The 20,647-nt window shown below is 42.4% G+C and overlaps 1 protein-coding gene across 4 annotated transcripts in view; it reads left to right on the top strand.

Moving 5' to 3' along the window:
- The window catches only part of HEPH (hephaestin), a 60,165-nt gene that overhangs the window by 442 nt on the left and 39,076 nt on the right, over positions 1 to 20,647 (top strand). For 2 of the 4 annotated variants that reach the window (XM_063313441.1, XM_063313439.1), the window contains exons 1-5: positions 1,839 to 2,015; positions 6,014 to 6,220; positions 11,383 to 11,627; positions 12,171 to 12,383; positions 17,442 to 17,621. In XM_063313441.1, the coding sequence (XP_063169511.1) occupies positions 6,048 to 6,220; positions 11,383 to 11,627; positions 12,171 to 12,383; positions 17,442 to 17,621 (811 nt within the window). In that variant the 5' untranslated portion in view covers positions 1,839 to 2,015; positions 6,014 to 6,047. Of the gene's footprint in view, positions 1 to 1,838; positions 2,016 to 6,013; positions 6,221 to 11,382; positions 11,628 to 12,170; positions 12,384 to 17,441; positions 17,622 to 20,647 lie in introns of those variants that run through there. The other 2 variants (XM_063313440.1, XM_063313442.1) reach the window with 2 other exon arrangements.

The following is a 20,647-nucleotide window of genomic DNA, read 5'->3' as shown; positions in this document are numbered from 1 at the left end:
TGCTGGCTGGGGAATTCTGGGAGATGAAGTCCACATACCTTAAAGTTACCGAGTTTGAAAAACTCTGATTTAGGGGAACAAGGTATTACCATTCTTTCTCTGTCAAACACAGTGGTATTGGCTGGGTGGGGGATTCTGGGAGTTGAAGTCCACTGCTGTCAATGAACTCTGTAAAGGGGGTTTCTTGCTCTCAGAGCCGGGATTTGCTGCAAAGAATCCTCCCCCACAAGCCGGGAGGTTCAGGTCAGGGGACAGAAGCTTTTGCCAGCCCTTCTGGCCTGGCGGAAGTGTCTGGTGTAGGCTCCAAAAAGTCAACGTGGTGCCACAACAGTGGGAATCAAAACTGCCTGCTTTTTTATGTGTGTTGCAGCACGCATAAAGGCCCAGCGGAGCTTCAGTTGCCATATTGTGGCTGCCTTGACTTTTTTGACCTGATCCTGTGGACACCTGTATGGGCTGGATGCCCAGTGCCCAACCTACAGAAGCAAAGCACATCTGGAGCGCAGGAATTGCTCGCTGCCCGGGAAGCTCGATCGGAATGCTTTGTTTAGTGTTTCCATTATGACCCCCTGCCCCCCCGCACACTGTTCATGTGGCACAAACAGTTCCAGATCACAAGGAGCAGATCTTCTAATGCACGAAGTCAAGGCAAGGATTTTCTCTGTGTTAATTAGTGGGTGACTAATACTAATACAGCATCGTGATGTGAAAAGTCCCCTGTGCCGGCACCGGGTCATGTCTGACCCTTCGGGGGGACACCACTTCCATGATGTTTTCCTGGCAGACTATAGCGGGGTGGCTTGCCATTGCCTTCCCCTGTCGTCACCTTCCCCAGCAAGCTGGGGAAAAAGTACAGCATTAATATACTGCAAAGAAATTATTAAGCTTTCTCCCAAGCCAAATGTCCTGTTCTGTAATCGAGTTTCAGAAGAGCTGCTGGCCGTAGAGATGCTGAGGGGAATGAGAAATAGTGTTTAGGTTCCAAAGGCACAATCCTAATCAGAGACAACCCATGTGCTGAGCAGCAGTTGCTTGCCTGCTCTTCAAAAAACTGCAAGAAGGATCACATCTGACCTGGTGGTAATCTTTCCCCTGAAATTAAGGTCTGAAATGACCTTTGAGAATCATTTCTCTGATTCAGGGAAATGGAGGGGAAAAAAGCCTACATATGCACACCCAGTTTGATGCATGCAACAGGAAATGATGTGTCATTGAATACACACCTGCGAAGCTGCTCTTTGGTACCCTCTACTTTTACAGTTTTAAATGAATGCTGAAAACATATTAGTTGTGCAAACTAAGAAAATTATTCTACACGGGTAGGAAGAAAGTACACTTTTGATGTTAAAGGACTGGGATTCGAGAGATTAATTTTTTATCTATTTTGAAATACGTTTCTGTTGTGAAAATGAGAAGAGGGTGCATATTTTCATATGATTTAGGTTTAACAATATGTTGAGCTAGTTCTATAGTAACATGGTATGGGTCTTTTTTATTCTTTTTTATCCCTGTTATTTATAATTATTATGGTATTAATCACTGCTGTATTTTTATTATTTTTTTACCAAATTTAAAAGGTAAAGAAGAGTTGTGCAAATGCAGTGTGTAAAGCAGCCTCCTGAAAGTATCAGGACTGGTCTCTATATTAGTCATTTCTGTTTTCTTATCACAAAGTTAATTTTTATCATTCTATTATCACCTGATTCCTCCCTATCATAAAACAGCATGCCATCAGAATGAAAGTACATCAAGTTTGCCCTTGTTATTTAAAACTAAAAATGAAAGAGATGTAGGGTAAGTAAATAAGTAAGTCAATCCTGTCTAGTTCGTTCCCAGGCATTGCAGAAAGGCCAATATTCAGCCGCAGGTTTATGACCTAGACTTTGCCCCTCCTTGTCTTCTTTAAATCTCAAATGATTTATTTGGACTTCAGGTCCTGGAAGAAAATGCTTCTGGAGCACATCTTAACTCTTTCTTGTGGGTTCTGCTTCTGATCCTCTCTCCTCTTTGTTAAGGTAAGGGATCCATCTTTTAACTTAACTGCAAACACTTTTAGTTCACTAAAAGGAAAGTTGTTACTAAGACTGCAGTTGTAAATGGATATATGTAAATGTGTATGTCAGTGGCATGGCAAACTCTCAAGGAATGATTATGGTGCAGAGGGTTGGGCAATTTATCCTGAAGCTTTCTAGTTGTTTCCAGTGAAAAGGAATGTGCTAGATAGGGTGAATTTTGGGGAAATCATGGCGCAAGGCCTGATGTGGATGGGATCAGATGGGGAATGGAAAGAATTTGGAAGAGGGCTTCCAGAATTTGGAAGAGGGTGTGTGGAGCAGGAGATGGTGGAAACTTAGCTCTGCGGCAGGATATACATTTGGATTATTTATTTATTTATTTATGAAACAAATTTATATAGCCACCCAACTCACACACAGTGACTCTGGGCAGCTTACAGAATTAAAATCTACAATACAAAAACCCATCAACCCCTCTGATTATGGCCCAATAATAAATAACTCACCCCCGAAATTAGGCTGTCATCCTGACAGGCTTCTCAATAGAGGTGGAGTTTCACAAATTTCTCTAGAAAGGATGGTGCAAAAGAGCATAAGCACCAGTTCTGCATCCCATGCTTATGAGGGCAGATGCATTGTGCAAAAGGGAGGATACCAGCCTACTGATCCTACTGAAAGGGTAACATTAAATCAGAACAGTGCAAAGACAAGACTTAAGCGTGGTGATACAAGAAAGAAGGAAAGTAAAAAACAGTGGCATCCTGGCCTATTTTTTCTGGAGTCTCCTTCTTGGCTAATGAATCAGCCACAATAAGGGAACTTTATGAAGGGAACCAGTTTCGATTAAGTCAGCAGAATTGCTCAGGACATTCTCCAAAGGCTGCAGTTAAGTACACATTGGTACTGGTGTCAACTCTCTTGAACCCTGTGAAACCTGCAGCAGAAAGGGTCTGATACCCATCTAGCTGTACATTTTAAATACCCATCAGGCAAACAAACTTAGGCTATGTAGCACTATATTTCCAGGGAAGAATCTGTGGGATTCTGCCCAGTGAACCATGACCTATTTGAGTTTTCCCACTCTGTAGCAGTTATTGTAATGTGCTTCCAGACTGAGTTAGAACGCTGGTCAATACTGTAGTACAGTGTTTCTCAACCTTGGCAGCTTGAAGGTGTGTGGACTTCAACTCCCAGAATTCCCCAGCCAGGTTGAGAAACACTGCTGTAGTGTGAATAATTGCGGCAGAAGGGGAATAAGGACTGTTTAGTGCCCTCCTGGTAGGCTTTTAGGTTTTGTTTTTGCTTACCACCCTGATCTCTACTTGATGGAACCCTGGTTTTCTGGGTTTCCATGATGCGGTGGCGCTGCAGGTTAAACCGCTGAGCTTGCCGATCGGAAGGTCGGCGGTTCAAATCCGCATGACGGGGTGAGCTCCCGTTGCTAGTCCCAGCTCCTGCCAACCTAGCAGTTCGAAAACATGCAAATGTGAGTAGATTAATAGGTACCGCTTCGGCGGGCAGGTAACGGCGTTCCGCGTAGTCATGCCGGCCACCTGACCACCTAAGTGTCTACGGACAAATGCCGGCTCTTTGGCTTTGAAACGGAGATGAGCGCTGCCCCCTAGAGTTGGACACGACTGGACTTAATGTCAAGGGAAACCTTTACCTTTACCTTATGATACACGAACTAAAACCCAAGCACATCGCTGGGTCTGCACTCAGTACATGCTGGGCTAAAATGGGGTTGGCTACTTCATCATTTGCCATGTGAACAGCTGCCTCGTCAGGTAGAGGGATGGAAGGAAATGGCAATTGCTCATGGACATTTCTTTACTTGGCAACGCTTCCAGGGATGACACAAAATCCATAGAGCTGCTGTCAAATTCTGCACAACATAACAGAATTTGGATAAACGGGCATATGGGAACCAGCAAGATACTTGCTAAACCTAACCTTCCCTACGTTGAGAATCACATTCTTCAAAGCCAGATTCAATATTCTTCCATCTGCACTACTCCAAGGCAGGTATAACAGAGTCCCTATAGCTGAGCATACCTGCCCATGTGGTGAAGAGGAAGTAGAAATAATCTCGCATGTACTGCTACACTGTAAATTTTATAGGCATATCAGGTCAATCTACATTTTGCCCCTAATAGAAAAATTCCCTGAGTATCCAGATAATTTTTACGTGAACTATCTACTTCAGGATCTAAAACCATACATTACGTGTACAGTTGCTAAGTTCTGTGTTGCTGCAATGAAAATAAGACAAAACCAGACAAAGACAACTCCCTATTTTAAAAAACACTTTTAAATTTGAAATATTTTAATTAATAAATTGTCAGGGGATATATATAGTTTTACTTTTATAATTCCTAATGTTCTCGGCTCACCCCACTAAGGTAACAAATGTATTAATACAGTAATAGCAGAGTGAATGCTTTATTATTATGTGATATATCTTATTAGTCTGTAGTATATTATTGTATTTCTTTGTTTTACTCTGCTTTTCTTCTTTTAAATTTTGCTGGTCATTGACCGAATAAATGTGATTTGATGGAGATTGGGGCCAGATAGGAACTCATTGATGAAAAACCTCACTGTTACTTCTAAGATCTCCTTTCACTTTTGATAAAAGGTAATTGGGAGGAAGGCAATGAGATTTTGGTGATGTGCTGTACTTTTTTAACATTTATTTTACCAATGCTTTCTAATGCCTTATAATATGGGATTTGAATTTGGGAAGCCTAGGCACCTGCTTTCCTGTTAATTAGATTGGAGAAAAATTCTCAGATAATATTGACGGTAGTTATTTAATGGCCAGCCTCTCACCCTGCCATAAATCCAACAGAAATGTGAGCATCATTGCAAATAACACTGCCATAAATGGTTTGCTATAAGGTTTTTTCTTCACCAGCTGGAGAAAAGTCAACTCTTTCGGGGTTTTAATTTGCATATTCCTTAGATGGTTTATTTTTGCACTCCCCTCTTTGCACAAAAGTTTGTTAAAAAAGTTCAAGCACTCTCACCATTACGTTGTCTGACTTATTAAAAAAAAAAGTCTTGTATCGCAATGTTTTTGATTTGTATAAAACAACATTTAAACTATATTGTTTCAGATTTTGTAAACAATACAGTATGACCATTGATAAATAACTGAGCAATTATTTAAATATTTCAGTTCCTGCTGACTTTTTATTTAGGAGTTGTATTATTTTGATGCTTGCCCAATTTCTCTCTGCATGCCTTCAGACATTTAATGAAAATGATGAGAAATCATTCAAAGATATTTCTTTCTCATTATATATTTTAAAAATCCATTATTAGAGATGCTGCACACAGTAGAGAAAAACAAACCAACCGGAATATTATTTATGGTGCCCACCAAAGTGCAGTTCAGCCACAGTCAAAATTAACAATGAAAACTACATGAAAACAATAAAATCAGTGCATACTGTCTTAAGTATTTACAGTCACAGGGTTAGGTCCAGGTTTGAGCTTTACTCATCTAAACACTGGTGGGCAGAGACCCAATCTGATCAAGAAATATGCCCCGGTGGAATATGTTGATGGTTATTCCAGCTTCAAAGAACTAGTGGACAATTGTGTTGGTGACAGACTTCCAAGAAGGTCACACCGCTTTCTTCCATTCTTCCTAACTGCTTCAGGGACAGTGATGCTGATTCTAGGTTGCCAGAGTCATGACTGGCTCAACCCTTGCCAATAGAGCGAAGACCATCAGCCAAGTAGTTGCGCCATTACATGCCTAAAGAGTCACTGGTCTGAGATGGGTGGCTATATAAATCGAATGAATGAATGAAGGGGATGATTTTGTTTCACGTTGGGAGCATGTTTATTTTGCTCCCTCGCTCTTGCCATCAGGAGCAAAATCAAAATGGTACAGTTGGTCAGTTGTCTAAATCTTATGATCCCTTTCTAAATTACTTCTGGTTCTTTCCACTCAGTTGAAGAGGTTTCTATTTCATCCCTTTTTTAAGATCCCGAGTCCCAAAGGGGACTTTCAACGCTTCGATGTGCTCCAGTCAACGGGTATGGCCTTCTGTGCTTTGCATCCATTTCCTTACGCTGCTTCTCCTGGCGCAAGGAGCTACCAGAATCTACTATCTGGGGATTCACAATGTGGATTGGAACTATGCTCCGCTGGGAAAGAATGCTGTCACTGGACAAAACATTGCAAATGACTCGTGAGTCTCAATTTCTCCATCCCCACAACCCAGCATCTCCTGGGCACATCGAATCACTTCAGAGTTGTGTACAAAAAACTGGAGGCTTTTAGCTGAAATATATTGCAGGTACCACATAGTGGCTGATCTCTTTTATCTAAGGCAGTGTTTCTCAACCTTGGCAACTTCAAGCTGTGTGGACTTCAACTGCCAGAATTCTCCAGCCAGCATGGTTGGCTGGGGAATTCTGAGAGTTGAAGTTCACACAGCTTGAAGTTGCCAAGGTTGAGAAACACTGATCTAAGGAACTGGAGAATTTCCATGCGACAGTAATGTAATGTACAAAATACAGGTAGTCTTCACTTAACGACGGAAATTGAGCCCGGAATTTCCATTGCTAAGCCATGTGAGATGGCATCACTCAGCGATGGCAATCCTGGCAATTTCCGTTGCCATTGTTAAGTGAATTTTACCCGTCATTAGCCTGAGCACCCACCCCAATCCATGCCATTCCAGGCTTGATTCCTCCCAGCCCCGAACACTGCCTTCAACTCCCCCCCACCTATCTCCCCCGCATCTCTCCCCTTTGGGAGCCCTGCACCTTGCCTTGCGGGGCAGCAAGTCCAACGTGCCATGTGAGGCCACCATAGCACGCTCCACCCTCCCCAGCCTGTAGTCCTTCACCCAGTTGCCTCCTCTCCCAGTTCCCCGCACCTCCCTGGCTCTGAGAAGAGAGCGCAAGCTTCCGAAGACAGCATTCTGAAGGGAGCCATGTGGAGGAAACATTCTCCAGAGAAGCTGGCAGTCCCTCTCTCTTGGCCCCAGGAAGGAGGCAATGGCCAACCCCTTCTGAAAAACTTTGCCAAGAAAATGGCAGGGACTGGTCCAGGCAGGGTCCGAGAATCGGACACGATTGAACTGATTTTTTAAAAAAGGTATTTAGAAGTCTTATAGGCATACTTGTCAGCAAGTGGCTAATTTTCTGAGCACACCGCTGTAGCACTTGGATTCTTTAGTTTTACATGTATGATTCAGAGCCAAATTTGCTGTGACATGTTGCAAGTTATGATAAAGATTTTTGTGCTTAAATTCTTTCTATAATGGCATTTTCTTGACTGTTGTCTTCAGGTCAAAGCTGCTGGATTGTGTGTGTCTGTGTGCTTGTTTGGAAGAGGAAAATGATGAACCTGTTGACAGCTGATGGGAAGCTTTAAGAAAATGGCTCAGTGTCTTTTCCTTGGCACCATAATTGCAATTTGACCTCAAGACCCCATCAGCCACTTATTTTAAAGAATTTGGCTTTCAATTACTTTAAAAACAAAATCAATTACAGGTAGTCCTCACTTAAATCGTTTGTTTAATGACAGTCCGAAGTTATGACTCCTCGGAAAAAGTGCTTTATGACCTGTACTCGCGCTTATGACCGTTGCAAACCATCGCGCCGCCCCCGCGGTCACATGATCCCAATTAGGGTACTTGACAGCCAGCTTCCATTTACATCCAGTTGCAGTATCCTGTGGTCACATGATCCCGATTTGCGACCTTTTTTGCAATTTTCTGGCAAAAAATGCCCACTGGGGACATTTAATGACCATTGTAAAAATGGTCGTAAAATCAGGTCCAGTCACATGGTGACTCACATAATGACCACACTGCTTAATGACCAATTTTCTGATCCCTATTGTGATCATTAAGTGAGGATTACCTGTATCTCCCCCTGACATGGAAGCTGGGTGGTAGGAGAGTACATTATACTGTACTGTACATTATACAGTGGACAGGATCCTCCGGATTGTAAACGCCACCATGTGTCATCTAGACCCACACCCTTCCTGGCTTGTGAAAGCAGCCCAGGAGGTGACACGTGATTGGGTCCAGGCGATGGTTAATGCATCTTTGAGGGAGGGAGTAGTTCCAGTTGCCTTTAAAGAGGCACTGGTACACCCCCTCCTCAAAAAGCCATCGCTGGACCCTACTGTCCTGGACAAATTTCGTCCAGTCTCCCACCTCCCCTTTTTGGGGAAGGTAGTTGAGAAAGTGGTGGCATTTCAGCTCCAGAGGGTTCTAGAGGAAATGGATTATCTAGACCCCTTTCAGTCAGGTTTCAGGCCAGGATATGGGACAGAAACTGCATTGGTCGCACTTATGGATGATCTCTGGCGGGAGCAGGATGGAGGCAGTGCATCCATCCTGGCTCTTGACCTCTCAGCGGCTTTCGATGCCATCGACCATGGTATCCTTCTGGGACAGCTCAGGGAGTTGGGGGTGGGCGGCGTGGTTCTGTGCTGGTTCCCCTCCTTCCTCCAGGGCCGGTCCCAGTCGGTGGTGATAGGAGATGAGAGATCTGACCCTCGACCCCTGCTGTACGGGGTGCTGCAGGGTTCGGTTCTCTCCCCTCTCCTATTTAACATCTACATGAAACCGCTGGGTGAGATCATCCGTCACCATGAGATGAGGTACCATCAGTATGCTGATGATACTCAGATATATATCTCCATCCTGGGTGAAGTAAGTGATGCGGTCAGTGCCCCCACCCAGTGCCTGGGGGCTGTGGGGACCTGGATGGGGAACAACAGGCTTCAGCTGAACCCTGGTAAGACGGAGTGGCTGTGGATTGATGGCTCCTCGGTATCCGGGAAGTTGTCATCTTTAGTTCTGGATGGGGTTGCACTTCCCCATTCAGAACCCGTGTGTAACTTGGGGGTCCTCCTGGATCCATGACTCCTGCTTGAAGAGCAAGTGGCAGTCGTGGCTAAGAGGGCCTTTGCACAACTTCAGGTTGTGCGCCAGTTACGCCCTTTCCTGGATTGAGATGCCCTTTGGACAGTCACTCATGCCCTGATCATCTCCCATATAGACTACTGCGATGCACTCTACATGGGGCTACCCTTGAAGAGTATCCGGAAGCTTCAGTTGGTCCAAAATGCAGCTGCGCGAACAGTGATGAGTGCTCCAAGATCAGCACACGTAACACCTTTACTGCGTGAGCTGCATTGGGTTCCAGTTTGCTTCCAGGTCCAGTTCAAGGTGTTAGTTATTACCTTTAAAGCCCTACATGGCCTGGGGCCAGGCTACCTGAGGGACCGTCTCATCCCTATAACATCAACCCGCCCCACCCGATCATGCAAAGAGGGCATGTTGCGGACCCCATCTGTACGAGAATTTCATCTGGCGTGGTCCAGGAGGCGGGCCTTCTCTGCAGTGGCACCCGCCCTGTGGAACATTCTACCCCCCAAGATGAGGCAGGTTCCTTCGCTCCCGACCTTCCAGAAGGGCTTGAAGACCTGGTTCTGCCGCCTCGCCTGGGATGGGAAGGGCAATAGCTGTTCCTGGGGGTGGCTGGTGATGTAGAGTTCTCCCTACGGAAAGGAAATCTCCCACTTGGATTCTATATATTTTTTATTATTTTAGTATTGTAGCTGTTGACTTGGTGATTTTATGATGTTGAGGTTTTAAAGTGAATTTTATTGTAAACTGCCCAGAGTCCCCCTTTTAGGGGGAGATGGGCGGTGATAGAAATGTGAATAATAAATAAATACATACATACTAGAAGGGGCCTGGGGGGACAGTTTAAGACAGTGGTCATAAGAGGGACTGTAGAAGTGAGATGCAGATACATGGGGTGTATGGGGCTCAGCCACAAATGCTCAGCAGTTGCCATCTTAACTGCCGTATGGAGAGTCCTGTTTCATCTGCAGCAGAAACTCAAAGTACACCACTGACCAATGTGGACTTCGAACTCCAGCTGGATGTTTTAAGGCTGATAAAAGTGCTTAATGATAGGTGAGGTTGTGTAGTTCTCTGCTGCAGCAGAACTTAATCTTTCCACTGGTATTTCCCAACGCTGGAGTGGGAAGTAACTAAGCATTGCTCTTGGGTCTTGGACTGAGCTGGCCTTTTGGTCATCTTGCTGGCTGAGCCAACGTGTCAGGGTAGCCTTACTCCCAATAAGACACAGCCTCACTTAGAGGGTCTAAGGATTTCCTGTTTATTGGAAGCAGATTGCATACAGAGAAAAAAGATGGGAATGCGGGCATGGTAGCGGGGTACCCCGTTTATACCCTGGTGGCGGACCTTGTCCTCCTCCACCCATTGGTGATTGTTTTAGGAGTTTGTGTGCTTAAGGGATGATGTGTGTGTTTAAAGGATAATGGTTATCCCTTCCTCTTTCCTGATGGGCATGTTCCCCGTTGTGATGCACTTATGCCTTGCAATGGGGAACATGACACAATGCACCGGAGGCAAGTCCTACTTGGTTCAGTGGAGCTGCTTTTTTTTTAATCCATTCAAATCCATGTCTGATTCTCAGAGATGGCGTGGACAAGTCGCTGCAGTTTTCTTGGCAGAGTTTTTCAGAAGTGGTTGGCCATTGCCTCCTTCCCAGGGCTGAGGGAGAGCGAATGGCCCAAGGTCACCCAGCTGGCTTTGTGACTAAGGCGGGACAAGAACTCCCGGTCTCCCGGTTTCTAGCACAATGCCTTAACCATGGCACCGTTGGCCCAAATTTGGTCCATTATCCAGTCTTCCATGATGACAGATAAGATGCATTTCCTTGAAGCTGTCAAGGTGGCATTAGCAAAGAACTCCCAACCCACTCCACCCTTCCCCTCACTCCTGCTTGATTATTGTGGTGACATCCTGTATCTACTGTAGAACCCAAATCTCTCTTTTTGGTCATTTATCAGTGATGACATTGGGAAACTTGGGTTCTAAATACAGGATGTGATCATTATTGATTGACCCCTCCTTGAGGAATCTGTTTGAACCCCCTTCAGTTCCCTCCAAACTCCAAGCACCTTCATACTTCATGGCATCAAATTATGTAAGACGACTGCACTTTGAATAGAGAAGTATTTCTCTTGTCTGTCCTGCCAGCCAATTTGATTGGATGATGCTAAAGAACAAGAATGGTTTTCAGGGGACCATATCAGGAAACATTTTCACATGTGATAATCAGTGTTATCTTTTGAGTTCTGTATGCCCTCCAGGTTCATATAATTTTATATCAGAGGGTGTATTCCATGCCATATTGTTTCCATTCTTTCGCCCTGCATTAAAGCAATCAGCCACACATACAAATAGCATGAGAGACTTTCAAAGGGACTTTTAGCATCCAACTAGAGATAAGATACTGGAGTGAATTTAGGTGGAAGCTGCTACCAATGTTGTCTTTTCCTTTCCAGCATAGCCTCCAATTTCCTCCAACCTGCCAAGGACAGGATAGGTGGGATTTACAGGAAATCTATCTATAAGCAGTACTCTGATTCCACATATATATCTGAGATATCCAAGCCTGCCTGGCTGGGATTCCTTGGGCCCATCATTCGAGGTGAAGTGGGAGACACCATTACTGTACACCTGAAAAATTTTGCCAGCCGCCCATTCACAATTCACCCCCATGGTGTCTTTTACACAAAGGATTCAGAAGGTAAATGGATTTTCTCTCTACTCTCCCTCCTAAGAACACCTGCAAGATGTGATAGCTTACATACGACAGAGGACTCTTATCTAGCTGAAAAACTGGCTTGAGTTTAGAAACCCCGAGTGGCCCTGCTGAAGAGAGAGCGTTTGACCACATCTAATAAGGCCCAGTGGAAATCTGGAAAGCAGTTTGCCAGAAGACATCAGATGGGAAAACCACATTCAAAACAGAACAGCTGAAAGCTCTGGATCGGCCTTTTTCTACCTGTATTCCCTAGATATGCTAGGACCACAACTTCCAGAAGGTCCAATTACCATCGCTGTTGGCTGGGAATGTTGTGCTGCAGACTGAATATGTCTGCAAGAGGAATGTTGGCAAAGGGCAAACTCAGAAAATTTTAACGTCAAATTTGCTGTCTTCAGGCCCTGTACTGACTATCTTACAGTTAATAATATAATAAATAATATACATCAAGACACTGAGAAGTTGACCACTAGATTTCTTGTAAAAGCTGTTTGACTGGATGGTGTCATTGATCCTTTATTCTAGGGGCCATGTATCCTGATACATCCTCTGAGGGTCTTAAGAAAGATGATGCTGTCCCACCAGGAGGAAACCATACTTACACATGGACTGTTCCTGAGGACCATGGCCCAACTGCTGATGATCCAGCCTGTTTAACATGGATCTATCATTCCCATGTCAACGCACCAAAAGATATTGCCAGTGGCTTAGTTGGGCCTTTGTTGATATGTAAACAAGGTAAATTTACCCTGAAAAATGTGATTGGTTTTGTGGCCCCTTTTGAAATGACCTTACAGATGTAGCAGTAAGCTACAGAGCTTCCTTGAATGTTCCAGGGTTCAGATTTAATCTAATTTAGGCAAAGTCTTATTTCAGAGTCTCTTTTTTTGGATGGAAGTTACACTTAATAATTCTAGGGAAACCAAGTTCACCACATTTATAAAAATAATAAAGGCGGGATAAAAATAAAATAAATAAAATAAAATAAATACATAAGACTCCAGTGGTTGTACTTTGTAGATAGCATTTGTCTACTTTTTTCCCGAGACTTAGTGGGGAATTTTTAAATGTAATTCAGGGCCTATATTACCAATTTTCTGGGTTTTCCATCTCAGACCACTAACAGCAGAGCACAACTAAGGAAGCAAAATTCACATATTCCTTAAATATTCTTTGAAGGCTCCAACAAATGCAAAATAATATTTTCCGATGAATTAATTTCATTTTGAAATCATAAGTTGGCTGGGAATGTTGTGTTGCAGACTGAATATGTCTGCAACAGGATGTCATGTTGGCAAAGGGTGAAAAAAAAATTTAACATCAAATTTGCTATGTTCAGGCCATGTACTGACTATCCTACAGTTAATAATATAATAAATAATATATATCAACACACCTATACACATCAACACACGTTACTTAACACTTGTACCCATTGATTCTCCAATACTGGACATTCCAATTCTTCCTTCCACAACTGAGATATATAACTAATGCTAACTTTCGTTTTACTTTTTAATACCTCATAACTAGGGCAAGAATTTCTATGACATGTCATATTTTTTCCAGAATCTTTATTTGAATATATAACTAAGTTAAAACATGTTTTAGAGTAATTGGTGAGAATTAGATGCTTTTTATTTTGCCTGAAAACTCATATTTTGACTTTTTAAAGATGTTATGTCATGTTTCTGCTTAATTTTGTAACAAACGTCATATTTTGGTCATATTTTGGTCATTGGCAACCCTCTTGATAAGCCAGCAAGTTCGAGCCAGCCAGGAAAGTGAGAATTTGCCTGTTTTTTTCCTTTTTCACTCCCCAACTCAGGGAGGAGTGTGTGTGTGTTTGTGTGTGTGTGTGTGTGAGAGAGAGAGGTGGGAACAAAGGCTTCTCTCCTGACTAGGCCTAAAAAAAGTGAGAATTTGCCTGTTTTGTTTTCTTTTTCTTATTGCTCCCCAACACAAGGGTGTGTGTGAGGGAAGGAGGGAAAGGGAAAAGGCTTCTCCCCTGACCAGGCCTGGAAAAAAGGTGAGAATTTACCGGTTTTTTCTTTTTCTTATTTGCTCCCCAACTCAGGGCTGTGTGTCTGTGTGCGTGTGTAAGAGAGGAACCTTTTTTAAAATGACTTCAGCAGGCAGAGGCTTCTCCCCTGACCAGGCCTAAAAAAAAGAGTGAGAATTTGCCTTTTTTTTTTTTTCCTTTTTCTCATTTGCTCCCCAACTCAAGTGTGCGTGTGTTCGAGGTGGCGGAGTCACGTGAGAGCTGCAATCTGAGTTCAGCATGCCTAAAAGTAGATGTTCATCGAGTGTGAAATTATGGTGTCTTGTTCAAGAATTTGGGGAGCAGATTTTCAGTAGCAATGGTGAAGTTTTGTTTTGTAAATTGTGTGAAGTTAAGGTATCGGCCCAAAAGCGTTGTAATATTCAACAACATTGTGACACTGCAAAACACAAGAGTTGTTTAGCAAGATTTACCTTCACTGAGAACGGACAACGTCTCCTTTTCAAGAGAGCTTCTTCTTCAACTGCAGGTTCATCGAATACCCAGTCAGAATTTTGTAAGGATCTCTGTACAATGATGGTTACTTCAAATATTCCCTTAAGGAAATTAGGTAGTGGCAGCCTCAGGCATTTTTTGGAGAAGTACACCAGTCACCCGATTCCAAATGAATCAACTGTAGGGAAAATTACATCTGCCTGCTATGAAGATGTGTTAGAAAAGATAAGATCTGCTGTTGACAACAATAAGGAATGAGTTTCAATAGATGAAGCAAGTGATGTAAATGGAAGATATGTAGCAAATGTTATTATTGGCACTCTGAAATGTGACAAGCCTGGTGAAGTATTTCGTCTAACATGTGAAACTCTACAAAAGGTAAACAATTGCACTATTGCTATGCTCTTTGATGATTATGAAACTACTCTGGCCAGATGGTGTAAAAAGGGGAAATATCCTTCTCTTTGTAACAGATGCCACTCCATACATGACTAAAGCAGCCAAGGGACTTAAACTTCTTTATCCAAAAATGATCCATATCACATGCCTTGCACATGGTTTACACAGAGTGGCCGAAGAGATTCGAAGCAACTATCCTGATGTAGATAAGATAATTTTGAATGGGAAAATAATGTTCATTAAAGTTCCACTTTGAGTACAAAAGTTCAAAGAAATTGCTCCTACTCTGGCTCTCCCTCCCCAACCTGTGTGACACGTTGGGGGACTTGGCTGGATGTGGCTATATATTATTTCACATGTATTATTTTTATGTATTATGCTTCCTTGCAGTGGATAGTTAAAGAATTTGACTGTTGTGAATCTTCCTCCATCAAGATTGTGCAAGATTCCTTTTCTGAAACCGTAGCTGGAAACTTAGTATATATAGGATCTAACTTCAGTGGATTATCAAGAACAATCACCCGCCCTGAAACTGTACGAATGGAACTTAGTGATGCACTGAACATTGTAAAACAATCTGAGAGTGATTTAAAGCAAGCAAAGGGGAAAGTGGCTGAAAAAAATAGTGATAAACTGCAAAGAGTGCTGCAATCTAATCTGGGATATTCAACACTTGCAAAATAAGTAACGTTCTAAATGGACTCGAAGCAAAATTTGAAGACTTTGAGTCAGAATTTTCTCCAGATGCGTTTGCTTTTTTCAGTTTTGTTCCTATAACCTCTTGTGATGTCGAAGTTTCTCCAGATACAGGAACGTACTGGTGGACAACAGAAGGAGTTCTGAGTTTGATAACGTCAAGATGCACGTGGTCATCCAATGCAATTCTGCTGTAAATGAAAACTAATCCAGAGATGACCATTTTACTCCAAAACATTCATTTGATTCCTTCAATACTAGCACTTCTGCACTGGAAGTGAAGAAGAATAAACCTTTTAATGTGTGTATGTGTAAGCACAGATTTTTAAAAATTGGGTGCTAATTTCAGAAAAATTGTAAAGTCATATTTTTGGTTTATTCATATTTAAATGGTTTTAAGGTCATAAATGTTTGCATATTTCTAACATTTTTAGATCATGGAAATCCTTGCCCTATTCATAACATTGAATTATTGATTTTCCCTTCAAGCACTGCATCTCTTAGGGATCCTAAGATTGCAGATATCTCAGAAGCTGCTAGAGCTCCCAGGCCATGCTGTTTTATTAATGCATGTTTCAACTGTGTGCAGGGTGTACCAAAAGCCAGGCACCATAGGCAATTTATTATATAAATTACAGGAAATGTTCTAATTAGTTGCCATTTTCTTCTAAAGGCTTCCTTACTTGCTTTACTTTGAACATTCCTAAGTACTGTAACATATTCTCTGAAAAAAAATCAATAAATAAAATGCTGTGATTGACCTATAGGGCCTGACTTCTGGTACACCCTGCACATGATAGGAAAGTTGTATTCAACATACAATCTCTCAAAATCTGCCATTAGAAATTAACTGATTTAAAGGGTTGACCCCTTTTTCAACCCAAGAGTTCCAATAAAACATCTTTCCCACTTTCTTCAAATTTGGGTTATTTCATAGCATCAATTTCTCAAGTGATTCAAGATCAAAATGCAATTGCTTACCCATATGCATCTATACATTTAGATATTTCCAGTTCAATGTAATGTGATATATTTCAAGAAAGATATAAATCCAAGTATTTTATGGAGTCTGTACAAATTGTAAATCCTAATCTCTTACAAGATAAAATAGATCTAGATATAACGGTTCCTAACGACAGCAAATTAGAATTTTTCTAGTAAATATTTTCACAGAAGTACAGACCGCATTGCTTGTATTATTCAATAAGCTTTGGTAAGGACATTGCATAATTATCAAGGATGGCCATTATATCATTAAGCTTTTAAGAACAATTTATATTCAGTGTTATGTCCCATCACATGCTTAATAACTTGAAATTGTCTAATAGAGGAAGCTAATAGCCCAAGAAGAAAACTCAAGTTAGAGACAAGGGACAAGTTGACAGGCTGAGAGACAAGTCCTTTAGTAATAACTCTAGCTACTGGGTGAAGCTCCCAAATTATAACCCAGTGAACAAAAGTTGGTAGAAACCCATATCTTCCCAGAAGAAACAGGGACTCACAGCAATTCTCACCTGCCTCATCTCATTCCTGGCCAAGTGCATCATCCCTGATATGAAGAAGGCGGAGGGATGTTCAGAAGGTCACAGGCAAGTTGATTTAGTGGCTGGCTTCACATATTGCACCAAGCCATGGTTCATTTCACCATGATTTATTGAAAAACCACACCGTAAGGCCTGTTCAGTTATCCTCAGCTTAAGGTATACCAGCTCACCAAAGACGTTAAACTGATGCTACTCTGCCTTCATATCTGGCCTCTGCTGGTGGTATTGCTCCAGGTTTTTAAAGTTTTTAAAGATTTTTCATAATATTATAGTGTTTAAATTGTAAACAACTTGCTTGTTTTTAGTGAGTTGTATGGCACTTTGCAATTCTATGGAATGATATAGCAAGATAGAAATTGTATAAATATAGACTTTGATCTACAAATCATAGGGGGTTTCATACAATATAAACAATGCTATGCCTTAGTGTGATGTGTGAACATAGGGGTGTCCACAGAGTATGGTCAAAAGATTCAAGATGGCAGCCACAACAGTATGATTGAAGACCGCATCTGTTTTTTATGTGTACTGCATGCAGTGAATCCCAGGTTGGGAGCTCATCCTGGCAAGAGACATTGAAGCTGGTGAAAATTTCATAAGTTTCCCACACAGTTAGCCCTGTTGGTATCCTTAATTCACTCATATTCTTTCCTGGTCCAGGAACTCTGAAAATACTACCTTCAAGACGCCATGATGTGGATCTTGATTTCTTCCTGATGTTTAGTGTGGTTGATGAGAATGAAAGTTGGCACCTGGATGAAAACATTGCTTCCTTCTGCACTGAGCCAGACTCTGTTGACAAGGAAGATGAAGAGTTCAGAGAAAGCAACAGGATGCATGGTGAGTGCCCACATCTTTGGCCTCCTGCTTTGACTAAAGCTAATATTTTGCCTATTAGTAAGAAGGTCCCCAAAGATGCAGACAAAAATTTAGAATTTATTGTCCAGGTTTTATTAAACGCATGGGAATTATTGTTCCTGGGAAAATATCCTGTCTAGCATATAAGAATATTTCAATTTATATTACCCAGGTGAAAAGCGATTCTAAAAGGATGATGAAAATACCACTAAGTTTGTGGGGAGGGATTAATATGTTAAAAATGAATATTGTATCATTTGAGACACTTTTTGAGAGCAGTGCCCCTGTTGATTAATTTTAATGGAAGGAGCAAATACTCAGGATTTCTCCCTTAATGTTATGACTCCCATATGATGCTGATGGCTTTAATTTCCCTAATTTTAAAGGATATAACTTCAATAATGTACTGAAATGAAACTGATACTGATTACAGTATTTTCCCTTGTGGGCCTAATTAGGTAAAGGTAAAGGTTTCCCTAGACGTAAAGTCCAGTCGTGTCCGACTCTAGGGGGCGGTGCTCATCTCCGTTTCTAAGCCTTAGAGCCGGCGTTGTCATAGACACTTCCGGGTCATGTGGCCAGCATGACGACACGGAACGCTGTTACCTTCCCACCGAAGCGGTACCTATTGATCTACTCACATTTGCATGTTTTCGAACTGCTAGGTGAGCAGGAGCTGGGACGAGTAACGGGAGCTCACCCCGCCGCGCGGTTTTGAACCGCCGACCTTCCGATCGGCAGCTCAGCAGTTTAACCCGCAGCGCCACCGCGTCCCTCGTGGGCCTAATTAGAGAGTTATTATTTAGCACTCTTGACTCAAGCATTCAAGTTCTTGGTTCTGTTAGAATTTGGTCATTTTTCCAGCACTGAGGGCAGTGAGACATATTTGGGCCTTACTAGGCAGAAAAAATAAATTAGATTATAGTTCTCATGCAAAAAAACATTAAAATCTTTTTTTTTAAATGGCTGGTAATGCTTTTGTGTGTGTAAACATGGGCCAAAATGGGATTATAGCTGTTATTCAACAATCAAGTAACATACTTAACTTGAAATTTTACAAAAATATTAAAACAGCTGAATGGGAAAAATGAACAGCTTAAATGTTTGGTAAGTTCATTGTTTGGCTTCATTGTAGTTTTTGAAACACTGGAGACACTGAGTGAATTGAAGGAGGTCTTCATAGAGACTAAACTCACAATGTATTACCATCATAAGTAGAAGAACTTCATAAAAATAAACTTAAATAACATGCCATAAATTTTGAATATCCTTTATTGACCAATCAATAGCTTCGGTGTCATGCTCCCCAATCAAATGTTCCCAGAACATCTGATCGAACTCACATGCATGAATAGAATCAACACATGTCAAACCTTGCAAGTCACTGGAGGTGGGCAGGGGCAAAGCCAGGAGTGTGAAACCATCTTGTTTGGACTATCTCTGGTATACAGGGTCAGACTGCCGAGAGCCATTGGAGACATCTGCATGGAGCTGAACGAACTGGCACGGGAAAGGGGGGCTGCATACCAAAAGGGGGAGGGTTGGTTTTATTGGACTGTTTAACCTGGGGAAAGCAAAGGAATTTCTGTTCGCAGCTTTTTCACTGTACTGTGCACCACGCTCCATTAAAGAGATTTCTACTTTAACCATGTATGAATCAGATTTAACGGGAAGCTGAGTAAGGCAGTCATTACATAAAGTTGCAAATCACAAGTTGACTCTACCTGGAGACGTACATGCCCAGAAGAGAGTCCAAATCTTTACTATGTCAAAACCCATGCCTGAAGAACAACCTCCATCAATGGAGACAGAAGGGACGATGATTCGATTGATGGAACCGGAGGTGGTAGCAGAATCTATGGCAGGATTGGATGGAGATTCGGAGACAGAAGGAGCTGTGGGAATCTCCCTACCATTGCAGAGCTGTACTGTGGAGCTGGATATGGAACTCATCACTCTGGATGTCACTCAAGGTTCCAAGGCAACCGCATCCTGGCTCCAGCCATTGGGTCACCTGGATCTCAAGGGAGTGGAATGGATGCCATCAAGAGATCAACGACAGAGCACCCAAAACTGGGAAGAAGGAACAGAGGGTAAAGTCACACCGGCGCCTCACCAATCAATGGATGTATGGCCAAAGACCACAAGATCCAGTTCTAAAGACTCTGAACCTGAAGGCCCAGATCAAATACAGCATTTGGAAGCTCGGGTAGCCTCCATGGAAACCATACTTCAAGACATCTCGTTGTCACTGGATTGGGCGCTAAATCTGCCAGAGGTAGAATCCATCGCTTCATCCAAAAGATCAACGCCAGAGCCTGGTCCTATGCCCAGACAACCCTCTCCAACCCCAGAGACCAGGAAAAGCAGAGACCCTCAGTATCATGGGGAGAACCGCTGGCTGGACATGTAAGTCTTCCTTCCCCTAAAGGTGGGCACCATGAGCTAGAGGTGAAGCAACTATCTTTTTTCCTAACTAATGTGGAAGCCTGCATGGAAGAGTTTGGGGACACCTTCCCCACAGAATACTCTAAAGTAAATTTAGTGGGGTCCAGATTGAAGGGGTCAGCGGTAGACTGGCTGGTGCAATTGCACAATGTGGTGGCTCCTGAATTCTGCAACTTAGATGATTTTATGCGAGTACTGAGAGAACGCTTCAAAGACCCTTTGGCAAAGCTATGAGCTAAAACAACTCTCCAATAACTCAGGCAAGGATCTAAAACCATGTCAGAATATGTGATGGAATTTAAATCCTTAGCTGGGAAGGTGACTGACTGGTTGGAATCTGCTAAAGTGGATTACTTCAAAGGTGGATTACAGCCAGAGCTACTGAGCTGGCCATTGGGTCGAAGAGACTCCAGCATGATGAGAGAATGGATTTGGTTAGCCGGAGAAGTAGAAAATACTCAATTCCAAGTCAGACGGCAACACCGGAGCCCCAGCCAGCTTATCAACAATGAGACAGCAAAATCAACTGTGGGAAGAAGAAAGAGTATGGTGAGTTAAGA

Source organism: Candoia aspera, chromosome 12 (genome assembly GCF_035149785.1).
Source record: "Candoia aspera isolate rCanAsp1 chromosome 12, rCanAsp1.hap2, whole genome shotgun sequence".
NCBI classification, from domain to species: domain Eukaryota; kingdom Metazoa; phylum Chordata; class Lepidosauria; order Squamata; family Boidae; genus Candoia; species Candoia aspera.
The sequence above is the reverse complement of the archived record's forward strand: the minus strand, read 5'-3'. Positions and strand labels throughout refer to the sequence as shown.